Source organism: Dama dama, chromosome 6, assembly GCF_033118175.1.
Source record: "Dama dama isolate Ldn47 chromosome 6, ASM3311817v1, whole genome shotgun sequence".
Classification (NCBI taxonomy): domain Eukaryota; kingdom Metazoa; phylum Chordata; class Mammalia; order Artiodactyla; family Cervidae; genus Dama; species Dama dama.
In genome coordinates, this window is record NC_083686.1 from 25,235,748 (window position 1) to 25,262,962 (window position 27,215).

At 45.5% G+C, this 27,215-nt stretch overlaps 1 protein-coding gene across 1 annotated transcript in view; it reads left to right on the top strand.

The window, feature by feature from the left end:
• Positions 1-484: 484 nt before the first annotated feature.
• Positions 485-27,215, top strand: part of SCARB2 (scavenger receptor class B member 2) — a 79,312-nt gene continuing 52,581 nt past the window's right edge. Inside the window, exons 1-2 of the mRNA XM_061145756.1 lie at positions 485-742; positions 24,835-24,992. Coding sequence (XP_061001739.1) covers positions 626-742; positions 24,835-24,992 — 275 coding nt within the window. The 5' untranslated portion in view covers positions 485-625. The remainder of the gene's footprint in view (positions 743-24,834; positions 24,993-27,215) is intronic.

Genomic DNA, 27,215 nt, shown 5'->3' on the forward strand with positions numbered 1-27,215 from the left:
CCCGCTAACTTGTGAGCTCGCGTAGATAGCAGGGGCAGCGTGTATCCATCCTGAGTTCCCGCAGTTCGTATCTGGGGAGAGGGTAGAGACGCGGAGAGCAGGCGATTTTCCCGCGGTTACCGCGGGGCCTGCGGCGAGAGGGCGGGGGCGTCGCCGGGCGAGGGTCAGGGAGCCGCCGGTGCTGGGCGGACCCGGGAAAGGCCGCGGGGCGCTCGGGCCGAATCGCGGCCGCCGCCGCCGGGCACATGACTGCGGGCTCAGCCTCCGCCCCGCCCGCTTCCCCGCGCAGCTGCCGCCTGTCGCCTCCCGGGGCTGCGGTGTGCCGGGCCGGCGAGCGTCTCCGCGCTGCGCGCTCCCTTTGCCTCGCGAGCTGCGCCGGGCGGGCGCCGCGGCGGCCGCGGCCGGAGAAAGCGAAACCAAAGCGGGACTCCCACTCCCCTCCGGCCGGCCGGGTGCAGGCGGGGCCGCGCTCGCCCAGTCGCGGAGCCGGGAGCCGGGCCCCTCGGCTGGGCCGCGGGCGCCCGAGGGTCCCGGGTCTTCCGGCCGCTCCGGCGGAGCCCCTCCGTCTCTCCCTCCTTCCTTCTCCTCCGGTCGCCGACCGCCCGGCCCCGGAGCGGTGCGCGGAATGGGCAGGTGCTGCTTCTACGCGGTGGGGACGCTGTCCCTGCTGTTGCTGGTGACCAGCATCACGCTGCTGGTGGCCCGAGTCTTCCAGAAGGCCGTGGACCAGACGATCGAGAAGGTGAGGCGTGGCGGGCTGTTTGTGTGTGTGTGTGTGTGTGTGTGTGTGTGTGTGTGTGTGTGTGTGCGCGCGCGCGCGCGCGGGAGCGCGTCGAGCGGGGTTGGGGGGACACTTCCAGCCCACCCTCCCAATGTTGAACCTTGTGCAGGGTGGATCTGCACCCCTTATAACCCTAGTCCAGCGGCTAGGGCCCTCCTTTCTTCCTTGTCTTCTTGGGCTGGGTGGGTTAAGAGTTAAAGAAGGCTGGAGAGAAATAATTCTGTTCCTTTTAGAGTAATAAACAAGACTGTGGGTCTGGACTTTGAAAGAAGGCTTTCACTTACATTCTGTCATTTGTTTTCTGGGCCCTCCCCGCGCCCCAATCTCTGTTGGGCCCAAACTCATTTCCCTCCCACTTCATGAAGAAACAAACTAAATGAAAGACACTGCAACTCCGCGGGTGTGTTGGCTGCTTGCCCTGGCCTTTGAAGTGGTGTGAGGTGCGGATGAGAGGGGTGTCTCCTCTGTGTGCCTGCCTCCCTGGGCTGAGCCCCGCACTTGGTAGCCAGGCCAGGCCTCTGGGCTGGGTGACATTTCAGTTCATCAGAGCCTGTGCTGACTAGCTGACTTAGCAGCCTGGTGTCTTCTACCAGAAGTCTGTGTTGCTTTGTCTCACCGTGGATTTCTTGCTCTTCTCAAACAACCCTAAGCTTAGGCAAAGCTGCATTTAAATTCTTAATCTGAGCCCATCTCTTCCTCTCAGATGAGTGGGCTGGAGAGCTGGTCACATCAGGCCTCTCCATCCTATGATTTCACCAGCGGTCATTTCTCCTGCCCTCTCACCGACATTCACCAATCTGTGTGGAAAGAGGAACCAGAGAGAGTTACTGAAGTCACTTTTTCCTTTTAAAAAAGTTATCGGAGAAGTCTTTCTTGTTAGCACCCATCACCGCCTGATTTCTCCCACTTGTTTACACTTGCCGCTGGCCAGATAATAAAAGCTGGGGCCTCCTCCAAAATTGGTCCACATAGCATAATTGTTTCATTCCAGGTGGCAACAGACCTATTTTTTAAATAGAGGTTTCTAAAAGCCATCAATTACTTGAAATCTGAAGCAACTTAAAAAAAAATGCCATGGCAATGCATAGTTTAATTTTTTAAAAGTTCACATTGCCAAGGGGTGACAGGACCCACTGTCTGAGCTTCTCAAAGGCCATTGTTCAAAGCATGTTCAGAGAAAAAACTAAATCGAATCTCTCCACTCTTGTCTACCTGCAAATCCATGGCAAGGTAGTTTAAGGATGTAACCTCTTGCTTGGGTGTCTAGAGTTAAGCAATCCAATGATAGTCAGTTGGATTTTCTTGGATGGCTTTGAAAGGCTGTTTCAGGAGAGGTCTGTGAGATGGGTGATGTCCCCACCCTGTGCCTGAGGTATTGTCAGCCTTTGGATGCTCTGCGGGTCTGCATTCATGGGCAGTGGGTCGGGAGGTGGTGGGGGTGGAGGGCAGTTGTAAGGCAGCTGGGCTGGGGCTTAAGTTTGCACTGATATTTGGTGATTGGCCTTTAAAGGTGGTTTTCTCCATGAAGAATGGACTCTGATCTGAATGTTAAATGAAAGTACAGGAGAAGTGACCTCTCAGAATGGCCTCACCCTATTAAGGGACACTGCACCAGGTGGTGTGTGAACCTGAATGACAGGGCTAGGTGTGGGCAGGTGTGGAAATATGGGAAGGCAACCAAAGGTCAAGCACTGCCATCATTACCACTCCGCTTTCCTGGGCCACCTGTAAGGGGGTAGCATGAGATGGTGGAAAGGGTAAGGACTTTGCAGGTCAATTCATAGTCATGAATCCGGCTCCACCGTGTACTAGCTGGGTAACCTTAGGCTAGTACTTAACCTTTCTTAATTCTAGGCTTTTCCATCTGTAAATGAGGATAACAACTATTCATGTAAATAGAAAAATTATAAGAATTACTAGAGAAAATGGTTGTACTTCTCCTGGGATACAGTAGTATGTATAGTTGTTTGTAGGGCTTCCCTGGTGACTCAGCAGTAAAGAATCCGCCTGCAATGCAGGAGACATGGTTTCAATCCCTGGGTGGGCAAGATCCCCTGGAGAAAGGAATGGCAACCCACTCCAGTGCTCTTGGCTCGGAAATTCCATGGACACAGGAGCCTGGAGGGCTCCAGTTCATGGGGTTGCAAGAGTCAGACACGCCTTAGCGACTAAACCACCACGACCACCACCATAGTTATTTGTAAATGATAGCAGTTTTATTTTTGTTAGAAGCAAATAAAAAATACATGAGATTGGAGGTTAGACACCCTATGTTCAAATCCTAGCCCTGACATTTCTAGGCTCTTTGCCTTTGGGCAAGTTACATAACTTCCCTGAACCTCAGTTTCATTCCTGAGAGAAATGAGGATGTTAGCCATCCTGGGGATGCATTTACCATGAAACTCACAAAGCTTACACTTTGGGTCCCTCACTTGCTCGGGTCCTTCCAAGGCCCTTCACCGAATTCTGTATCCAACGTTTTCTTTTCTTAGGGACAGCCTCCATACCTTGTATGAGCTTCACAGGATCTGCCTGTGTGTGTGCTGTTGTGAAACTGAGTGAGGTCACCTGTGTAAAGCAATAAGCACAGTGTTAGGCTTCGAATAGGTGGCCAATTATAGCTGCCATCATTATTTCCATTAATATTGTTATGGAAAATTCATTCATAACTTACTTTAATATACTTGTAATACAATCTGATATTCCTAGTTCTTAATTTTTTTTCCTTTGAAGATTGTCCATGTCCTGCTTTGTCTACATCAAAAAGTGGAGAGAGAAAAAGGATGAAAATCAAATGAGTAGGTTGGGCTAATTGTGAGCAGCTTAGTAACATAATTCCTATTAGAAGACTCTGGCTCATTTGATAATTGTCTGTGAGCCCCACAACAGCCAGAGATGACTGAAGGGAGATTTTGATCTCGGCTGTTGAGTAGAGTGGAAGGAACCAAGACGGTCTGGTCCCATTCTCGGCTTGTTATAGTATGCCGTACATTGGGAAAGCCCTGTGACTGTTTCTGTTTGTCGTTGTGTAGTCCCTCAGTCATGTCTGACTGTTTTGTGACCCCATGGACTTAACCAACCAGGCTCCTCTGTCCATGGGATTTCCCAGGCAAGAACACTGGAGTGGGCTGCCATTTCTTTCTCTAGGGGATCTTCCCAACCCAGGGGTCAAACCTGCATTTACTGCATTGGCAGGTGGATTTTTTACCACTGAGCCTCCAGGGAAGCCCATTGTTTCTCTTTACTTTTCTCAATTGCAGAAGAGGCAGAGAAATTTTTCCCATCTTGGCTACTCACACCCACATCCTGGAGGATACTCTGAGCATGGGCCAGGCCCTCTTGGTTGAGCATTTTGACCTCCCTGAAGACAGAGCTTTGCAGGGACCCAGCAATCTCTTTTTCTGTCTAGAACCTGGAAGGGCAGGGTTTTATGTTACATTTCATCTGGTAACCCCTCTAATTGTTCTGGCAACTAGGGCAGTGCCTGGTACGTGGTGGGTAAGCTAACTGCTGCCTCACTTCTGATTGTTTTAGTTGAGAGAACAGTGTCCTAAGAATCCACAGAGCTTGGTGCAAATTCCTTTTTTGGTCACTAACAAATACTTGGATTAAATTGGACAAGCCAAGTAGCAAGTTACTGAACCCCTCAAAACCTCAGGTTCCTCATCTTGAAAATGGGGATCATAAGAATACCTACCTTTGAGTTGTTGCAAGAATGAAATAAAAGGATCGATGTAAAGCGTATAGTACAGTCCCTTCCTGGTGCCTGAATTTGTTATCCTTATTTGTATAGGCAACATATTTGCACAGCCGACAATAAACATTTGTTATTGTTTCCAGCTGTTCTTTTCACAGACAGGAACTAAAGAGTAGATAAAGGTCCTTCTAGCTCCAAAATTCTGAGATTCTATGACACAGGTACGTGACCTGTGCCCGAGAGCAACTCTGCAGCGCAGGATATTAAATTTGCCTTTTGGCTTGCTGACAGTTTGAATATCTCCCAGAAATGAGGGCGCAAGCTGGCCAAGGGCAAAGTTGGCTAATAAGAGATGGGCTGGCAGGGGAAGCTGCAAGAGGGCAAGAGACTGTTGTCACTTTGCTTCCTATTCATAGACCAAGGAAGGACGACAGCCTTAGGGTTCAGAGATGAGAGGAACATGACGGAGTCACCTACCCGTCACTGGAAACCTGAGCCCCTGGGCAAATTCCAGCTGGCCTGCTCAGGGAGCGAGAGCAACCTTGGAGCTCGAAGAGATAAGTTTAACCAAATAACACTGATTGGTGAAGCTATGTGATGTTTTTAAAGAGTCAAGTGAGGAAAACATCTTCATTTTTGTTTCTATAAAGACAATCAACTATATATAATCTTCAAGGGCTCCTTCTTGCCTAGCAACCCCATTTCCTGATTTGCCTCTCTTCAGGGTTATAAAGACATAGAATCTTAGAGTAGGCATCACTTAATCTGTTATTTTCTAGTCAAGGAAACTGAGACTGTAAATTCAAATATGGATAGTGGTGGGTATCAAATTAGGAGCTTCCAGGAGGCACTAGTGATAAAGAATCTGCCTGCAATGAAGTAATCTAAGAGATACAGTTTCGATCCCTGGGTCAGGATGATCCCCTGGAGGAGAGCATGGCAGCCCATTCCAGTATTCTTGCCTGGAGAACCCCATGGACAGAGGAGCCTGGCAGGTTACAGCTTAGAGTCACAAAGAATTGGACATGACTGAAACGACTTAGCACGCATGCACATATTAGGGTGTTGAATTACCTTTACGCCTATATGACCCTGGAAACATAGAGAAGTGACTTATCAAAGACCACATGATTAAGTTAGGTGCATAAACTGGGTCTTCTAGTTCACTTTTCCCATCCTGAAGGTGATCATACATCCCCATTGCCTGTGAGAGTTCTGGCTTATTTACACCTGCTATCCTGGAGCAATTACTAGCGCCTTCTTCCCTTTCAAAAGATTCCTGGTGACCATAAATTCTACCCTCACACATCACGTTATCCTCCACACCTTGGCGTTAAAGAGGAGCAGTGCTCTCTGAGGAAATGAGGCATCCTCACGCTAGCTCAACAAAGAGGATTTTTTTTCTTTTCTCTAAGGTTGGAAGAGGAAGCTGGTAGAAATCAAAGGATGAGAACCACAGCCCAGTTAGGCCTGCGAATCCAGTAGAAACTGGACAGTCAGCAGGATCCAGGCCCAGTGTGTCTCTCACCTCTTCCTCTGCCTCCCCCATCAGCTTCCTCTGTGTCCTCGGGCCCAGGCTGGTTCCTCATCTGGGGCTTCCATAGCCCTGACCTTCTGTGATGCTCCAGCTGCTGAGTCTCCCATGGACACGCTTCATCTCAGTTTCTTCCTTCCAAATTCGTGACAGAGTCATGTGATTGCTCCGCATCAGCAGAAACCGTAGCTCTATAAACAGAGGCCATATCCTTGCCGGAGTCTTTAACTCCTCAACAAAACCATCCAACTTCTCCCTGGCTTTTGGAAATGTGATCTGGTGATATCACAATCTTATGATGTCCCTTTCAGCATCTTCCTAATTCATGGGGACTGTGGGTGTATGCACTACTAAAGGTTAAGGCAAGGGATAAGTCCGTAGTTCTCAGTGTTTTTCCTGGACTCTAGGGAACCACATCAGAATCACTTATGGAAAAAACCCAGACCCCCACCAGCCATGTGAATCAGAGTCCCTGGGACTAGCTGAGACTAGGTCAAGACCGAGACTGATTCTGTTAACCCATGTCTTCACTCCTTGAGATGGCAGTTCTTTTTCTCTTTGTGTTTTATTGTTTAAAAAAAGTTATTTATTTATTTTTGGCAGCACTGGGTCTTCATTGCTATGTGTGGGCATTCTCTAACTGTGGTGTGTGGGAGGCGGCTCTTCATTGTGGTGTGCGGGCTTCTCATTACAGTGTCTTCTTTTATTGTGGAGCATGGGCTCTAGGGCACGCGGGCTTGATAGTTGTGGTACATGGGTTTAGTTGGTCCATGGTGTGTGGAATCCTCCTGGACCAGGGATGGAACCCGTGTCTCCTGCGTTGCAGGACAGGTTCTTAACCACTGGACCACCAGGGACGTCCCTGTATTTTATTCTTTATTTTTGCCTGTTTTTCTGGTAAAGAGAAATATATGCCATTGTAAAAAGTCAGAGACAACAAAGAAAAAAAAGTCAGAGAAACAAAGAAACCACTGTTAAATATATTGTTGATTAATCCACATTTTTTCTTTGTGCATTATAGTAGCACCTATACTTTACAGAAATAGGGTGCTTCTGTTCCCACCCTGTATTTATTTTTAATTTCAACTGGTATAACTAGCATACAAAAGAGCTGATAATTCTAGTTGGGGCTATTATTCTTAGTAATTACTACTATTCTGCAGGTTTACATCAAAGAAAATATCTTTTGGGAGGGAGGGGAAGGTCTTTGCTTATGAGAACTGTTTTTTGCTTTCTTGTTTCACTGTCAAGCCACAGTGAAGGGGCCATCTGTTCTGCCAGACACTTGCTTGTTTCCCAGGGAAGAATCAGCAGGTGGGATTATAAAATCATTAATGAAAACACATGATACTGGCCAAGAGGCTAGGCATTTATGGTCTATATCATCAAGATACATAGTCTATATCCAAGATATGTTACATGAAGCAACCATTTTTTATCAAAGCTGGTAACTAGTCAAAAGCAACTGAGAAAAATAAAGGCTACTTTCAGTGTTTGCTCTCTATATCCAAAAGCACTTTTAGGTATATTCTTTGGCAGTCATCCATTTATTTAGGAAATATTTACTGAGTATGAACCATTTGTGAGGCAGTGTGCTGAGACCTATGGGTACAATAGTAAATGAGACACGGCCCCTATCCTTACGGAATTTATAATCTAATTCAGAATTCTGGGACTCAGATGCCTTTATTCTCTTAAGGATTATTGAAGACACCAAAGAACTTATGTTTCTATTGGTTACATCTATCAATATTTATGATACTAGAAATTAAAACTGAGACATTTTTAAAACACAAGTATGTGCATGCTAAGTCACTTTGGTTGTATCCAACTCTGTGACCCCATGGACTGTAGCCCACCAGGCTCCTCTGTCCATGGGATTTTCCAGGCAAGAACACTGGAGTGGGATACCATGCCCTCCTCCAGGGGATCTTCCTGACCCAGGGCTCAAATCCCCATCTCTTTCATCTCCTGCATTGACAGGCAGGTTCTTTACCACTAGCCCCTCCTGAGAAGCCAAAATACAAGTATACATGAGTACATATTTCATTAGCTGTCAGAGCAATGACATCATTACAACCTGTGTAACCTCTAGAAAGTTCCACTACATGCTCATGAAAAAATGGGAGTGAAAAGGGCAGATAATGTCTTGGTGTTATTACAGAAACAGTTTTGACCATGAGGAATCCCCTGAGAGGGTCTTGGGGCCCCTCAGACCACCCCTTGAGAACTATTGATCTGGTTTTCATTTACTTAATTTTGTTGACTTTTAGAATTTTTAAAATAACATAATAGACCTGCTTTATTTCTGTAAGACCACTTTGGGAACTATGTTATTAATGTTTTTAAACCACCAGGGTCTTGTTTACTTTGCTATATATTTATATGTCTGTTTGGCGTCTTCCTTATGAGAACTGTTTTTTGCTTTGTTTGTTTCTTTGTTTTTGTTTTGTCTTTCTTTGTCCAGCATGAAGGACAGTGGGTTTGGGCCATCAGTGATGCAGGTTCAGGGAACCTCCTGTATTTTCCTGTGTGTTAATCAAACCAGACCAGAACATTAGCAGCTCCATAATTGAATTCTTCAATAATTCCCCTCCAGCCTCAGCCGTGCCAGAGATTCTCTATCCACAGGACATAATTCAGTATTTAAAGCTACCCCCAAAGCTGTCTTTGAAGGTAGGGGTCCGGCCATATGTAGCTTTGTATCATCTTCTCAACCTGTTAAACGAATGTCATACAAAATAGATAGTTATTAAACATCACGTGGATGAATGGAGAGATGAGAACTTAACATCTTCAGGATGATTTTGGTTGTATATTGTTATTCTGCCACACATTTTTGTTCCAGTGGTCACGTTTGCCCCACTAACCTTTATACCTTTAAATTCTGGAAATTTCACTGAATAATCCAGCTTTCCAACTTCTCTGGGAACCTGTGACTGTTTGGGTTTTTTTGTTGTTGTTCATTTTGATTAATTTTTGTTGGACTGTAGTTGCTTTTCTGGGATTCCCCGGTGGCTCAGCGATAAAGAATCTGCCTGCAATGCAGGAGATGTGGGTTTGATCCCTGGGTCAGGAAGATCCCCTGGAGAAGGAGATGGCAACCACTCCGGTGTCCTTGCCTGGAGCATCCCATGGACAGAGGAGCCTGGAGGGCTACAGGGATCACAGACAGTCGGACCCGACTTAGTGACTAAACAACAGCAAACATAGTTGCTTTACAATGTTAAGTTAGTGTCTACTGTACGGCAAAGTGAATCCGCTGTACGTACTCACCTAGCCCCTCTTTTTTGGATTTCCTGAATGTGCCTCTTTTGCAGTACAGGCCCCGTCACAGTCTGTGTGACAGCAGCTGGGGCAGAATGGAGGCTGCCCTTCAGACAGGACCTCACGCCCTGTCCCCACTGCCGTCAGACTCCTGTTGTCCCCGACCCCCGGGTCCAGGGATGGTGCCCTTTGTCATGGGGTTTGCTCTGCTGTCTTTAACAGAGTGGAGAAATACCTGTTTCTATCTGATGCTCTTTACCACAAGAAGGAAAATGAAAAGATAGCCTGAAGAGGTCATTTGTTGCTCAGCTACTTGGTTGTGTCCGACTCTTTGTGACCCCATGGACCGCAGCACACCAGACTTCCCTGTCCTTCACCATCTCCTGGAATTTGCTCAAACTCATGTAGTCAGTGATGCTATCCAACCAGCTCATTTTCCGCCACCCCCTTCTCTTCCTGCCTTCAATCTTTCCCAGCTTCAGGGTCTTTTCTAATGAGCTGGCTCTTTGCCGCAGGTGGCCAAAGTATTGGAGCTTCAGCTTCAGCATCAGTCCTTCCAATGAATATTCAGGGTTGATTCTTTTAGTATTGAAGAATTTAACGTGCATTTAACAAAAATGGGAGAGGGCATATTTCTGTGTAGAAGTGAGTATTAATACTAGGGTTTGGCATGTAAGCATGCACAGACCTGTACCTGCTTCGTTCCTTGACCTTCCCCACATGGCTCCTTTAGCTTCAGAATTTTACATTCTTTCTAAAGAAAGCAAGACAGAATGCCTTGCTTTCTTGTTACAGGAATGTCATCATTACTCTTGCAAGTCCCATTTTAAGGATATTGCTTCTAATATGATTCTTCTGATAATCCACAATAATGGAAGGAATAGGAGATGTAGATATAAACAGGTTAGGGAAGCATCCCTTGTTTCATCTTTGAGAGATAAACTCACAACCAAACAGGTTGTAAAATAATAAGACTGGCTCCACAGGTTATACAGAAGAACCTGGCATTATTGCCATGGCCACACTTCTTATTTATTCACATCTTGAAATCCTGTTTTTCATCCACTCATTCAACTGTTCCTACATCCCCCCACCCCCATCCCCTGCCAGCATCCACATATATCTCCCCACTCTTCACCTGGTCCTTTTGTTTTAAGTTTCTATCTGGTGGCTGATTTTTCTCCCTTTGGGCTGGCAGTTCTCGACCTTGGGTTCACATTTGAAATTACCTGGAAGTATTTAGAAAGAATTCTACTGGGTGTTTTGTAGCAGGAGCTTTTTCAGGATAACTGTGCTACCCTCTTGTCCTATATGTGACCTATAGACAGAGCAGCAGCTGACACACAAACTCACATTGGAGCCTCGACTGTCAGATCTCATTAGCTGAAATTATTGGAGTTGCAATTAAAACAAAATGAGTTCAATAACAGTGACATTAAAAAAAAAAAAAAAAAGAAAACCAATGCTTTTGTTCCTAAGTTAAAATAAGGTCAGAGAATAAGGGTAAAATGTTAATGGCAGCATATTTCTTTTACCTCAATAGAGTATTTAGAAAGGTAAATAGTACAAACTACTTACATTACTCCAAGAATCTGCACTGGGTTTGCTTGATTTCAGGGAGAAATTTTTAAAATAGTGCAAACCAACTGGTGTTTTGATATTTGGTGAGTTTTATTAATGTGGAATCCAATGAGAATGCTCCACACACTATTAGATCAGGTTTTCTCAAAGTTGGTCTGCATTATCTCTGGGTAAATTTAGACCCTGTAGATGGCAATGTGGATGCTGAGTTTGTGTTTAATTATTAAGCAGCACTTTGTTGAACTAAAAGTACAAGCAGCAATTCTCTTGAGGCCTGCAAGTTTCTGAAAATATTAACTTACTTGCATTAAAGCCCAGTGCAGTTCCCTGAGGGCTTATTCTTATCATCTGCATGTGGCTTTTATCAGGACAGCTGGTTCCTCAGCCATCCTTGTGCTGCTTTCCCGAAAGATCTCCCCAGGCTGGTGTGGATGTGGTGTGTCTCGTGGCTGTACCAAGTCATGGGCTTCCCCGGTGGCTCAGACAGTAAAGAATCTGCCTGCAATGCAGGGGACCCAGGTTCAATCCCTGGGTTAGGAAGATCCCCTGAAGAAGGAAATGGCAACCCACTCCAGTATTCTTGCCTGGAGAATTCCATGGACAGAGGATCCTGGCGGGCTACAGTCCATGGGGTCGCAAAGAGTCAGATATGACTGAGCAACTAACATGTCTCAGCAGAAGCAGCTAATCCAGTCATACCTGGGAAGAAGGTGGAATACTCCATGTTGCTGGTTCTTAAAGGGCCTGTTGGGATGGCAGGTGATGGGCTGAGTCCGGTCCCATGAATTGACATCTTGGGCTGCATCAGGACCTCAGAATTTATCCTGTTAGCAGTGGGGAGAGTGTCTGCCCTGATAGGCACTTTTGATGGAACTCTCTGGAAGCTGATGTAGATAATACCTTTGAAAGGGGCAAAGCTGGAGAAAAGGATACCAATTGGGAGACTACCTAACACTGAACCATATTGCTGCAGTCCTTGCCAGTAATGAGATGAAAGTGAAAGTGTTAGTCGCTCCATCATGTCCAACTCTTTGCAACCCAATGGGCTATAGCCCACCAGGCTCCCGTGTTTGTGAAATTCTCCAGGACAGAATATGGAGTGGGTTGCCATTTCCTTCTCCAGGGAAACTGCCCAACCCAGGGATCGAACCCAGGTCTCCTGCATTGCAGGCAGATTCTTTACTGTCTGAGGCACCAGGGAAGCCCAGTGATGAGACAGGCACAGTGAAAGAAATGGAGAAGAGGAGGAGGTAGGACTCCTCTCATCACTAGGACTGAGTGATTAGGGGAGAAATCATGAGCCCCTTTTTTGGTCACATTGATGTTGAGCAGCCTGCGAGGTATCCAGGTGGGAATTTTAGGATGAAAGTGTAGGTCTCTCAGTCATGTCCAACTCTTAGTGACCCCATGGACTGTAGCCCACCAGGCTCCTCTGTCCATGGAATTTTCCAGGCAAGAATACTGGAGTGGGTTGCCATGCCCTCCTCCAGGGGATCTTCCCAACCCAGGGATTGAACCTCGGTCCCCTGCATTGCAGGCAGATTCTTGACTGTGTGAGCCATCGGGGAAACCCATGGATCCATATAATTGATACTATCCCAGTAATTTCAGGCATAGCCCTTCTTTGGGCCTTGCACATGAACGTTCACTGTTACATGCATGTCAGTGTTACGTCCTTAGCTAAATGTCTTCTTGAAACAGGGCCTATGCTTGTTGGGCACAGAGAAAGCTCTCAGTATATACATATTGGCAAATTAACTGAAAGGTAGGTTTTTCAGTCCAGATGATTAACCTGGCTTTCACATTGCAGATTGACCACATAACTCAATCATCTTTATAATATTTCTCTTTTTTATTTTTTTTACAATGTTTCTATTTTTTAAAATACTTATTTATGCATTTTGTTTTTGGCTGCTTTGGGTTTTTGTTGCTGCATGCCTGCATTCTCTAGGTGCAGTGAATGGGGGCTACTCTCTAGTTGCAGTGTGTGGGCTTCTCACTGCAGTGGCTTCTCTTGTTGCAGAACACGGGCTCTAGGGCCCGTGGGTTCAGTAGTTGTGGTATACAGGCTTAGTTGCTCTGAGGCATGTGGGATCTTAATTCCCAGACCAGGGATCAAACCCATGTCCCCTGCATTGGCAAGTGGATTCTTAACCACTGGACCACCAGGGAAGTCCCTCCAATATTTCTCTTGATGGTAGTATTACCGCATTACACCTGGAAAAATTCGTCATGTTCTGCACTATCCAAAGTCACTTGGTAAAACTGATTTGGGACCTTATGCTGACTTTTAATTTAGCATATGTGGAAGACTCTGCTGGTTGCAGGGTTATCTAGTGGCCCTGGGAGGTCTTGGAGCCCAAGTGATGGTTTCTCCACAGTTTCACAGTCTTTCGGGGGTAGGTTGCCAGATAAAATTCAGGATGCCTAGTTAAATTTGAATTTCAGATAAACTTCAAGTAATATTTTAGTGAGTATGTCTATGCAATATTTTGATTCTCTTCAGTTTATCAGTTGTTAGCATCCTGCTGTAGTGACTTCATCTTTCTCTTATATACTCTTTATTGAATTTTTTGAATGCAAGTTGCAGATATTACAACACTTCGCCCCTGAACCCTTCAGCATGGCATTCTAAGAACTAAAGCATTTTTGACATAGCCTATGCAATATTTTGGGCTTTCCAGGTGGCATTAGTGGTAAAGAACCCACCTGCCAATGCAGGAACCATAAGAGATGTAGATTCTATCCCTGGGTCGGGACGATGCCCTGGAGGAGGGCATGGCAACCCACTCCAGTATTCTTGCCTGGGAAATTCCATGGACAGAGGAGCCTGGCAGGTTACAGCCCATGGTGTCGCACAGAGTTGGAGACAACTGAAGCTTAGCACGCATGCATGCAATATTTGCGATATCCTTGGGCATCCTGTGTTTTTATTCACTCAATCTGGCAGCTGTACTCTGGAAGCGTGATGGGGTAGCAGCTCCTAGAGTGGTCAAGTATGGACTTTACGAACCCACAGACCTAGACTTGGTGGGATTTGACTTGACTCAACTGTCTCTGTGACTCTGGGAAAGCTGGTGCCCCCATTTCCTTCCCCATAAAATGGTAATTCTTACCTTGTGAGGCCAATGGAAGGCTTAAAGTGTCCATAATGCCCAGCAGAGCACCTGACTCGTGGAGACTCTGAGTCAGTAGCAGCCTGGTAGGAATGGTAATTGTCCTTCTCTGAATTGAACATCAGGGAAGGAGATAAAAATAAAGAAGCAACTGTTTTAGAAACGTTGGCAGCTGTATTTATAAACTCCCTTCTGTTCTCTCAGTCCTCTTCTCTACGTGGGGTGTACACACACACCCCCTCCCACACCATCTACTCTGGGATTTACAGTGTACACTAGGTTCCTTGGGGGCCATTGTGAGTGGGGAGGTGGGGTGCCAGGGGACACATTGAAGGTGCAGGAGGGAATTCCCTGGAGCTCTAGTGGTTAGGACTCTCCACTTTCACTGCTGAGGGCATGGCCAAAAAAAAAAAAAAAGTATAGGAAAAACCAATGCTTTTGGGAGCAAAAGTTGAGTGGGTTCAAAGTCAAAGATGGTGTGAGGCTTGTCAGGATGTTGACTCAGCTAAGAGTGACGGGAGAGACCGGGGGTGGGGGTGGAGGCCTACAGTGAGAAGTCCCGATTGTAACAGCACCTGCATTGGTGTTTTTGTTGTTGTTGTTAGGTTTTTATTTGGTTTGCTTAGCGAAGGACTCCAGTCGACCAGATGTTTATTTCCATCCTGAAACTTTGTCGTCAACTTGAAACTTGGAGAAGTTAAGTTCAAGTCAGACTGTCATGAGAATAGCCAGTTTTACCCTCCCTCGGGGAACGATTTCGCCGGCCTTCTTTCTGGGAACCCTTCCCCTTGTTTTCCGACGGTTTTGTTCTGTTTTTTACCTAAACTGGATACAAACCCGGCAAAGTAAACTCAGGCAGTTTGCCATCTGTTCACTCACACTGACTGGCTCTTTGGGGATGGGTAATTCTAAGATGATTTTCTTTATTTTAATAAATAAATGAGGCTGCAAATCCTTTCTTTTTTTTCTATTGAAGTGTAGTTGATTTATAGTATCGTGTTAGTCTCAGGTGTACGGCAGAGTGACTCAGTATGTGTGTATATACATACACATACTTTTTCAGTTCCTTTCCATTATAGCTTATTACAAAATATTGAATATAGTCCCTGTGCTAAACAGTTAGTCCTCCTTGTTTATGTATTTTATATAGACAAGTGGACATCTGTTAATCCTATACTTCCAGTTTATCCTTCTCCAGTCATGCCCCTCTCTTTGCTAACCATAAATTTCTATTTCTGTGAGTTTGCTTCTGTTTTATAAATAAGTTCATTTGCATTACTTTTTATATTCCATGTATAAGTGAAATCACATAATGTGTATCTTTCTCTGACTTAATTCGCTTAGTGTGATCATCTCTACGTCTGTCCATGTTGCCGCAGCAAGTCCTTTCTCACTCTGGAGTGAGTGAGCATCCACACACTGATGCTTGTCAGAGAAAGCTGGCCAGGAATACAGAGTGTCACATCAACTGTCCTGACAATAGTAGGAGAAGCAGTACTACAGAGCCCAGTGTGGGGGAAGGAGGCCCTTGGCCCTGGTGAGGGAGAGCTGACCACAGCTGAGGAGGCATCAGCCTCGCCTTTGTTTTGCAAGGACAGAGGCAAAGCTAGATGAAATTAGTCCTCTGTATCCACTTCTGCCTTCTCTTGGGGGTCTAATTAATATATTTTATAGAACTGAGTTCCTTAGATTTTCACTTTAAAAAATATGTATAAGGGAACAGTTATTTTTTCTGCTTATGGAAGTAGTTTATTTTTGTTGTTAAAAAAAAAAAATCCAAACAGTGCAGAGAAACATCACAGAGAGAATGGAATACCCCACCTAATCCTGTTCTATAGAGATGAATGCTATTAGACATCTAGTGAAGGCTTATTGATTTTGAGGATAGCTAAAAGATTGAAATTGTAACATTATCTATACATCACCCCCCTAATGTTTTCATGTTTGCATTTTATCTGCTGGTTTTGTCCACACTTACACATATTTTGCATTGTCTGCTTTTACCAGTTAACATACATCATGAGCATGTTTCTTATTTCTATGTAGTGGTTTTTATAATCCTAATGATTGCTTTCTACTCTAGTCTGTGAATTATTATAATTTACTAAGTCGTTCTTGTCCTGTTCAACATTTTAGTTATTTCCAATTTTATGCTAATTCCTTGTTATTTCAACCTTAACTGAATCTTATGTAGGATATTTTATGAAGATTGTGACTAAAAATTTTTTTTCTTTCTTTTCTCTCTTGTTTAACATTTGTTGGGTTGTCTATATTTGAGGAAACTCATGGAAGTGACATGATCCCTTTCTTTCTTCAGACAAAATCCTGGAACCCTCTCATCCCCAATCTGAAGATGGTGATAATCAACCTCACAGTCAGCATTTATTGAGTTTTTCGAGTGTGACTTGAGATAAGCACTCTGCTTAAGCCTCATTTAGTCCTTATGACAATCTTAGCCAAGCCCTCCTTCCAGTGTTAGTTCAGTTAGTTCAGTTGCTTGGTCATGTCCAACCCTTTGCAACCCCATGGACTGCAGCACGCCAGGCTTCCCTGTCCATCACCAACTCCCGAAGCTTGCTCAAATTCATGCCCATCAAGTTGGTGATGCCATCCAACTATCTCATCTTCTGTCATCCCCTTCTCCTCCTGCCTTCAATCTTTCCCAGCATCAGGGTCTTTTCCAATGAGTCAGTTCTTTGCATCAGGTGGCCAGAGTATTGGAGTTTCAGCTTCAACATCAGTCCTTCCAATGAATATTCAGGACTGATTTCCTTTAGGATTGATTGGTTGGATCTCCTTGCAGTCCAAGGGACTCTCAAGAGTCTTCTCCAACACCACAGTTCAAAAGCATCAATTCTTCAGTGCTAAGCTTTCTTTATGGTCCAACTTTCACATCCATACATGACTTCTGGAAAAACCGTAGCTTTGACTAGATGGGCCTTTGTCGGTAAAGCAATGTCTCTGCTTTTTAATATGCTGTCTAGGTTGCTCATAGCTTTTCTTCCAAGGAGCAACCATGTTTTAATTTCATGGCTGCAGTCACCATCTGCAGTTATTTTGGAGCCAAATAAATAAAGTCTGTCACTGTTTCCATTGTTTCCCCATCTATTTACCATGAAGTGCCAGTGTAAGCTTCCAAAATACCTCTCACCTATATCAATGCAAAATAGGCAGCCTGGCACAATAGGAGTGTCAGATAAAAAACAAATCTGATTTGATAAGGAGAGGCTGTTTAGAAGAATTATTGTAAAGGAGAAAGGACCTGGTGGTAGGGGGAGGGGATCTTGCATTTGGGAGTACCTCTGACTGTCTGATCTGCAGGGCCCTGAGGGTTAACCAGAAGGCTTTTCCTTTTATAAGGAGTTCATGGGGCTGGAAAGGAGAGAAACCTGAAGTTTGCTTAACAAGCATTTTTTTACCCAGCTTTATTGAGGTGTGTGTGTGTGAGTGCTCAGTTGTGTCTGACTCTTTGCGACCCCGTGGATTATAGCCCACCAGGCTCCTCTGTCCATAGGATTTTCCAGGCAAGAACACTGCGGTGGTTCTCCAGGGGATCTTCACAACCCAGGGATCGAGCCCAGGTCTTCGGCATCTGCAGACAGATTCTTTGCCACTGAGCCACCAGGGAAGCCCCAAGTGTACAACACAGCGTTATTAACTGTAATCACCGTGCAGGCATTTGGCTACCATTGATCAGTGGGGTCAGGCTGTCCAGCTAATTGATTATGAGGCAAAAAATGGGAATCTGGAGGGTCAGCGTCTGGCCTTGTCTTAGGTAAACAAGAGAGACATCTGTGATTCTAAGTCATACGGGGAAGGGTGTTTCTTTGAAGTCAGCTATTTCCCAGAACACAGAAGCAAGGATTCTAGAACCATTGCTATTTTCCAGGGGTACAAGGCTCTGGCAAAATTCAGCGTTGCCAGGAGCACAGGTTTGCAGTGAGTCCTGGCCTGGGAGGCAGGCTGCACCCGCTACTAGTACAGATGTCAGGCATTCACCTAACCTCTTTGAGCTTTGGTCTCCTGAGATGTAAAACGGGGAAGATGATTTTCCTTTTGAAGACTACTATGAGGATTGTTGTTGTTCAGTCACTAAGTCGTGTCCAGCTACTCTTTGTGACCCATGGACTTCAACACACCAGGCTTCCCTGTCCCTCACTGTCTCCCTGAGTTTGCTTAAACTCGACCCATTGAGTTGATCATGTCATCCAACCATCTCCTCCTCTGTCACCCCCTTCTCCTCCTGCCATCAGTCTTTCCCAGCATCAGAGTCTTTTCCAATGAGTTGGGTCTTCACATCAGGTGGCCAAAGTATTGGAGCTTCAGCTTCAACATCAGTCCTTCTAATGAATATTCAGGGTTGATTTCCTTCAGGATTGACTGGTTTGATCTCCTTGCTATCCAAGGGACTCTCAAGAGTCTTCTCCAGCACTACCATTAAGAAGATTGGATGAGATAAAGTGACACCACCACCCTTGGCTCTTGATAGTATTCTGCAGCTCAGAAACCTTCCACACTCCTTCCTTATACATCAGATAAAATCTAGACTTCTGTGACCTCAACATACCTCTCTAAATGACTCTCCCCACTCCGTATAAAACCCACGCCCAGTCATACCTAATACCATCACTCCTCTGGATCTTTTACTGTCTCATTCTCCATATCCACTCTTTCTGATTAAACGGAGGGCTCCAGGAGAGATGGACATCCATCGAGCACAGAGGAAGAGCTCACTCTGTCAGCCAGACAGGATAGTGGAATCAATGCCAGCTGTCCAGAAGGCATCCACCCCCATGACCTTCTCTGCTTGCCAAGTTTTTATTCCTTCTTCCTGGCTCACATTAAGCCCTACCCTTCTCCGTCTCAGCTTGTAGAATTCATTGTCTGAACACTACAGAGACCACTCCCTGGTGTGATCATTGGCCATTTATTACCTGCTACTTTACATCATTAATTATCTTGCATGTGTATATCCCCATCACCCAAATTGAAGGTAAACTCCTGGAACACAGAAACCACACCTGTGTTGCTAGGGATCCCCCACCTGCAATGCCTGGCACATACACATACAGTGTCTGGATGCATTGCATGCATAGTTCTATACTTTGCAAGAAAACCATGGTTATAGCATAGCTTTAAATAATTGTTCTGAAAAGAGATCATGGAGGGACACAGATTTTTTTTTCCCCCACCCACAAAAGGAACTGGCTGCGTTTAGATCTTTGTTTGTGTGTGCTGAGTCACTTCAGTCATGTCCGACTCTTTTCGAGTCTATGGACTGTAGCCTGCCAGGCTCCTCTGTCGATGGGATTCTCCAGGCAAGAATATTGGAGTGGGTTGCCGTGCCCTCCTCAGAGGATCTTCCTGACCCAGGAATTGAGCCCGTGTCTCTTACATCTCCTGCCTTGGCAGGCAGGTTCTTTACCGCTAGTGCCACCTGGGAAGCCCCTTAGCTCTTTAGGGTGCTGAGAAAAGTGAAAGTGAAGTTGCTTAGTTGTGTCCGACTCTTTGCGACCCCATTGGACTGTAGTCTACCAGGCTCCTCCGTCCATGGAATTTTTCAGGCAAGAGTACTGGAGCGGGTTGCCATTTCCTTCTCCAGGGGATCTTCCCGACCTAGGGATCGAACCTGGGTCTCCCACAGTGCAGGTAGACACTGTACCGTCTGAGCCACCAGGAAAGCACAGATTAGGGTGCTGGATTACCAATAAGATCCAGAAACTAACAGGTACTAGATCTGTGTGTTTCTGAGTCTAATGTATCTGTATCTGAATTGCTTTCTCGTATCTGAATGTGGTGGCTTCTCATATCTTCCCTGGTGGCTCAGATAGTAAAAGCGTCTGCCTACAATGCGGGAGACCCGGGTTCAATCCCTGGGTCGGGAAGATCCCCTGGAGAAGGAAATGGCAACCCACTCCAGTACACTTGCCTGGAAAATCCCATGGATGGAGAAGCCTGGTAGGCTACAAACCATGGGGTCACAAAGAGTCGGACACGACTGAGCGACTTCACTTTCTTTCTTGTCTGAATGTGGCTGAAATGGCAGGGGACACCCGCTTCCTCTGGATACCCTTTAAGGGCTCCTTGGACTTGTAGCTGTCAAGCTGCTGTCATAGGACCTTGACCGTGGCTTTGGCTGTGACCGTTCATGCCTCTCTTCTGCTCTTTTCTGGTTGCCCCACATTCTGGTCTTCTCTCCCAGCATCTTATAAGCAAAGCTGATGGAAAATATAGTTTTCTTCTACTATGTTTTGTTGACTGAACCAATATTTCTCCAAAACCTGCCTTGTCCTGGAGGAGTGGGGAGGATTAAAGAAAAAACAAAACCCTATTCTTTTTCTGTAGGTGAACACCAGCAGATAACCTAATATGTTCCAATATTGAGTAGCTGCACTTCTTGTTTTTGGCTGCTAATATCACCTGCGTCATGTTGCTTCTGATTAACCTCAGTTTTTTAGAAGATGTTTTCCATCCTGAGCACTTTTTTCCCTAAGAAATTCCTATATAATGTGTTACGAGATTCAAAAAATGGATGACCCATCCAGTTAAGGGGGATTCTCAAGGACTTCACAAAGGAGGAGAAATTATTGCCTGGCATTTTTCTGGAAATTTCTGGGTAGGAAAAAGAGGTTTTTATTTGAATGGAAGCAGATAACTTCACAGATGTCTATGGGAGACACAGCAGAGGATGCCAAGTTTTTAGTAGTCCAGGCCTCCAGTTCCAAATCCTCTAGGAGACAATTATTATTTCCGTGTTACACTTCTCATAGTTAACATACTAGTTTTAGGTAGGTTTCATTCAGTGTTAACTGAGCTGTTTCTAGGGGCTGTGTGTGCACTTTATACCAGAGAAACTCTACCACATAGAGTTACCGTATAGAGCCCGGCTCTGCCACGAAGAGACACAGACCCTTCCTTGTCCTTCCATGGCCTCTGGGTTCCATGTGGTCAGCCTTTGTCAGCTGCTGTCCTCTCCCTCTCTCTCTCTTTCTGGGCCTGACTCTCTCCCTTGCTCCTCTCAGATAACTAAGACTCCTGTTTAGAAGATAAGATAAAATACCACAAAGCTCTGAAAAAAAAAAAAAACAGCCTAAAATGATCAATTAGGCTGCTCTATGGCTGGGGTGGGGAGAGATTAATGTGTGTGTGGCAGGGGTAGGGGGAAGGGAAGGGGGGTGTTTCCCCAACAAGTGAGTCTGAGCTGGATCCCAAGCTTGGAAGGAAAGGGGTTTTGTGGTTTCTCTTTAAATTTTTCCATCTCACCAATCTGACCTCAAATTGGTAAATCAGTACCGATAGTAAAGGCCAAGAATATTTCACTAATGTGCTGTTTGCGTAAAAATCTGATGATTAGATATTCTGGCTGGTGCCAAACCACAAGGAGCCCCCAGTCCTATGACATGGCCAACTCACAGATAGGAATTGATTTCCAGCCCTCCAGACGACTGTTTGCTCTGACAAGCTTGGGTTTTCTGCATGCATTTTATTTCAGCACCTCTTTGTCTTCCCCTGCAGAGAGTCTTGAGATATTTCCCACTGAATACTACAGTCATATCATTAAGTTCCCTTACAACTCCGCTTCTGTTAAATTGGAGGCCTGGACTACTAAAAACTTGGCATCCTGTGGTGTGCTGTGTCACAGGGCGTGGTTTCCATCCTGTTTTGAAGCCAATGCCTCTGTTTATCACAATTCAGATCCTCACTGCTAGAGGGGTTTCAGGTGATGTCAGTAGCTGCTTCTTATGCAATCTAGTTACCATTTCATTAGTGGACTTACACTGTCTTTATCCGTAGATCTCCTTTTCCTCTCTTCTTTTTTAAATTTTTCTCAGTGTGGGGAATTCCCCAGCTGTCCAGTGGTTGGGACTCCACACTTTCACTGCCGTGGGCACAGGTTCAATCCCTGGTTGGGGAAGTAAGATCCCACATGCTGTGTGGCACACCACCCCCCAATTTTTTTCTCAATGTTTTTTTTAATTCATTATAAAAATTTGGAAAATACATAATCTTATCAAAGAGAAAATAATAGTGATCCAGATCTCAACAGCTATCAGATCAAAATAACAGCTATCAGATCCCTGATAGCTCAGTTGGTAAAGAATCTGCCTGCAATGCAGGAGACCCTGGTTCGATTCCTGGGTTGGGACGATACACTGGAGAAGGGTTAGGCTACCCACTCCAGTACTCTTGGGCTTCCCTTGTGGCTCAGCTGGTAAAGAATCTGCCTGCAATTTGGGGGGGGGGGGGGGCCTGGGTTTGATCCCTGGGTTGGGAAGATACCCTGAAGGGAACGGGTACCCACTCCAGTATTCTGGCCTGAAGAATTCCATGGACTGTATAATCCATGGGGTCTCAAAGAGTCGGACATGACTGAGCAACTTTCACTTTCAGATCCCAACATGCAGAGTTAGTTGCTGTTTGCGTTCTGGTTTATTTATTCTCAGTCTCTGATCTTATCTTTCTTAAGCACCTCAATGATCTTAACTTTTTTAAAAAATTAATTTATTTTTAATTGAAGGATAATTGCTGTACAGAATTGTGTTGGTTTCTGCCAAACATCAACATGAATCAACCATAGGTATACATATGTCCCCTCAATGATCTTAACTTTAAAAAAGCAGTTTTTCAAAAAAATACCAGGGCAATACCCAGATCGAGTCCAATTCCAAAGCAATAGTTATTTAATTCACTTCAGTTTAACAGTACTTCCTTCTCAACTTTAACTATGCCTTATCTCTGTTGTTCACTTGCTAAGCTGTGTCTGAGTCTTTGAGATCCCATGGACTGCAGCACGGTAGGCTTCCCTGTTCTTCACTATCTCCCAGAGTTGGCTAAAACTCATGTCCGTTGGTTTGATGATGCCATTCAACCATCTCTTGTCTTAGCTTGATATTAAACTTAATTAGCTAAATCTTAAAAAAAATGCAGTTTTTCTTTAATAACAAGTTAACTACTAGATATTAGGTTTATGTGTACTAACCTTGGGTGCAGTATTAATCAGGCTTCTCTTGTAATGCTGGATAACAAGCAAACCCCCAAACTCAGCAGCTTATACATGTTAGGAAGTAACATGTACTTCCTACTCCTTATGGCCAGGTTGGCTGCAATTTGAGCTGAGCTACATCAGCTGACTTAGGCTGGACTCCTGGCACCATGGCTGGTCTACACATGACCATTTTAGGGCCTTGGCTGAAGGGTCACCAACTTCCTGGGACAGGTAGCAGAGGGCGGCTGGTGGAAACTTGCCATGCCTTTAAGGCCTCAGCTCGAAGCTGGGGCATTCCCATTCCACCCACATTCAGTTAATCAAGTCAAGTCACTTGGTGATACCTGAAGTCTGCTGGGTGGCCAGGTTGCTCCTTGTGTAGAGGAGCCAAAGTATATTAGTTTGGGACCGTGCTTTATTTGTTTGTGAGAGGTGTCATAACAATTACCACAGACTGTGTGACTTAAGCAACAGAAATGTATTGTCTCACAGTCTTGGATACTCTAAGTCTTAAGATCAAGGTGTCAGCAAGGTTGATTTCTTCTGCGGCCTCTCTCCTTGGCTTCTATGTGGCTATCTTCTTCCTGTGTCTTCACATGATCCTTATTTTGTGCGTGCTTATATCCTAATCTCTTCTTCTTATAAGGACATCCTTTATACTGGATCACAGCCCACCCTAACGAGTTCTTTAACCTTTCATTTCTCTTTAAAGACCCTGTATCCAGGGACTCTCTGCTGGTCCAGAGGTTAAGAACCATCGTCCAGTGCAGGGGATGTGGGTTCAATCCCTGGTTGGGGAACTAAGATCCCATATGATCTGGGGCAACCGAGCCCCCACACTCCAGCGCCTGGGTGCCACAACTAGAGAGAGGTCTGGGCAACACAACAGTGACCCGACACAGCCAAATAAATAGATAAATATGTTAAAAAGTAAAAGACCCCATCTCCAAATACAGTCACATTCTGAGGTACTAGGGGTTAGGACTTCAATATACAAATTTGTGGGGTGGGGGGACACACACAGTTTAAACCATAAGACATAATAAGGGTGGGGAACAAAGGAAGGATTGTAGACAAAGAATAGCCTAAGCAGTAGACCTCAGTGCAGCTTAGCTTTCTCATCTTTAAATCAGGGATAGGCAAATCTATGTTAGGGGTCTGCTGGGGAGTGGATGAGAAAATGCATCTAATGTCCCTAGTGGTGGAAGTGGTAGGGGTGGTTGTATTAGTCAGTCATGTCCAACTCTTTGTGACCGCATGGACCATAACCCGCCGGGCTCCTCTGTGCATGAAATTTTTCAGGCAAGAATACTGGAGTGGGTTGTCATTTCCTCCTCCAGGGGATCTTCCTGACCCAGGGGATCAAGCCTGGGTCTCCTGCATTACAGGCAGATTCTTTTAAAGTCTGCGCTGCCAGGGAAGCCCCAGGCATGGGTGTGGTTCTACCTCAAATGGAAGGACAGCTTTCTGGCCCCCAGCCCCTGTTCCCTCACACCAGCGAGCTGGGAATGCAGGTGGCTTCTCAGAGTGGTCTGACTTCCATGGAAGCTGTCCAACCACTAGACTCTTGGTAACAAAGCAAATAAGGCCTTTTGGCACTCAACCTGTGGGCATGGTTTTGCTGACACCATGTCTCCACCCATGAGCTGTGGCTCTAGCTTGCACCTTTTCTTCACCACACATATTTACTGAACACCTGTTACGGCTTATAAGCGCTGTGGGCTCCATACGGGCACAAGGCGTGGCCCTGCCCTCAAGGGACTGCAGCCTGTGCAAAAAAATAAGTGAGCTGGGAGGCCAGAGGAGGTGTCCCTCTCTCTGCCTCTGTGTTCAAAGCCTTATGCTGTATAAATCTCTTTTGTCCTCCCCTAGAATATCGTGTTAAGGAACGGTTCCGAGACCTTTGACTCCTGGAAGAAGCCCCCTCTGCCTGTGTACACCCAGTTCTATTTCTTCAATGTCACCAATCCAGAGGAGATCCTCAATGGGGAGACCCCTCGGTTGGAAGAAGTGGGGCCATACACCTACAGGTGAGTCCTCAGCACCTGCCTGTCCTGCCAGAAAACGGAGACACCCCCCCCCCCCCGCCCCCGCCGTGGACTGAGCCCCCGTCTCTTCCCACGGACACCTTCAGTAAGCTGCATGGGAAGCACAGGTTCTGACTGCAGCTGTCTGAAGTGCTGCTCGTGGTGGGCACACAGCTGTGAATGCATGGCTTTGTGGGTGGGCCAGTCCCAGCCTATTGTGTTTAGAAGTGCACCTGCTTCTTCCTGAGCTGGAGAATATGGTTACTAAGCCATGAATAGCTGCTTCCTCTCCCTACCCTTTTAAGGTGGCCCCGTGATTTTCTGTGGGCTTCCCAGGTGGCTCAGTGGGTAAAGAATCTGCCTGCAATTCAGGAGATGTGGGCGGACATGAGCTCGATGCCCGGCTCGGGAAGATCCCCTGGAGGAGGACATGGCAGCCCACTCCAATATTCTTGCCAGGAGAATCCCATGGACAGAGGAGCCTGGCAGGCTCCTCTGTCCATGGGGTGACAAAGAGTTGGACACGACTGAAGTGACTAAGCATATAGGCACGTGATTTTCTATAGTGACCTTTAGGGTCTTTCCCTTGTTCGCTCCCCACATACCTAGTTCTTACGCCAGTTCCTAGAATTCATTGTTAGTCTAAAGACAGGCCTTTCTGTCTCTTCTTTTTCTTTTTTAATTGAAGTATAGTTGATTTATAGCTTCCCTGGTGGCTCAGTGGTAAAGAATCCGCCTGCCAATGCAGGAGACCCAGGTTTAATCCCTGGGTAGGGAAGATCCCCTGGAGAAGGAAATGGCAACCCACTCCAGTATTCTTGTCTGGAAAATTCCATGGACAGAGGAGTCTGGTGGGTTACAGTCCATGGGGTTATGAAAGAGTCAGACATGACTGAGCATGCACAGATGAGATGATAGTTGATTTACCATGTACTAATTTCTGCTGTACGGCAAAGCAATTCAGTTATACTGAATGTATATGTGCACATTCTTTTTTATATTCCTTTCCATTGTGGTTTATCATGGGATATTGAATATAGTTCCCTGTGTTATATAGTAGGACCTTGTTTTTCTATCTCTTCTTATTTATTTTTTCCTCCTCCCCTCCTGAGTACAAGAGATAACCAGGTGGCAGGGTGGGTTAGAGTCGTTGGCGGTGACCACTGATTCCAAGCATTGGGGAGTTAGAATTTCTTTAATCATTTTTTAGAAAGATTAGTAGAGGGAGGTGCTTGGGGATCTTATGGTCAGAGTATTTTTCCCCACTGTTGCAGTATTTCCCGCACCTCCAAGACAGTAACCTCCCCCACAACCTTTGCAAACATCTTTCCAACAAAGTTTCTCTTTACCAAGTTTAAAAAAAATAATATTAGAGGAAGCAGATAGATCTTTCTTCAGAACTGCTGTGTGGTAAAAATGCCTCGAGATTCCATCATAACCGATTGCTCAATAAATGGTTGCTGACTGATTCAATCATTGTGAGTCAGGACTGTCTCTGTGTTGGAATTCAGAGATAAAAGTTCCCTGTCCCTGCCACAGGTGCAAAAGGTTTGACTCTGGAGTCGAACGGCCTGTTGTCAATCTCACCTCGGCCACTTACCAGTTCTCTGTGTTTCTGTTTCCTTATCTATAAAGTGGGGATAAAAATAGGACTTCCACCATGGGATTGTTATGAAGACCGAGTCAGTGGGTCAGTATTTATAAAGTGCTTAGACTAGTGTCTGGCATGGAATTAGTGCTAGTTAAGTGTTTCATGTTATTATTAGTCTCAGTGGATTGTCTTAGTCTGTGCAAATCAGTGCCCAGAATTGTAAAGAGGAGCTTTATCATTATGAAGTGAAGTGAGGTGTAAGTCGCTCAGTCGTGTCCAACTCTTTGCGGACTCCATGGACTGTAGTCCATGGAATTCTCCAGGCCAGAATACTGGAGTGGGTAGCCTTTCCCTTCTCCAGGGGATCTTCCCAACCCAGGGATCTAACCCAGGTCTTCTGCATTGCAGGCAGATTCTTTACCAGCTGAGCCACAAGGGAAAGCCTGTATTATCATTGTATAGTAGAATTTGAAAAAAAAAAAAAAAACAAAGACAACACTTGGGTCCTCATTTTAAAAAGCATTTTTGTACATTTAATGCCTCAAGAAACGCCATGGACTAGGTTGAGTCAGGCCTGCATTTGAGGGTGTACAGCCAGGGGACCGAAGTTGAGCCAGAATTAAGATTTTTGAGTA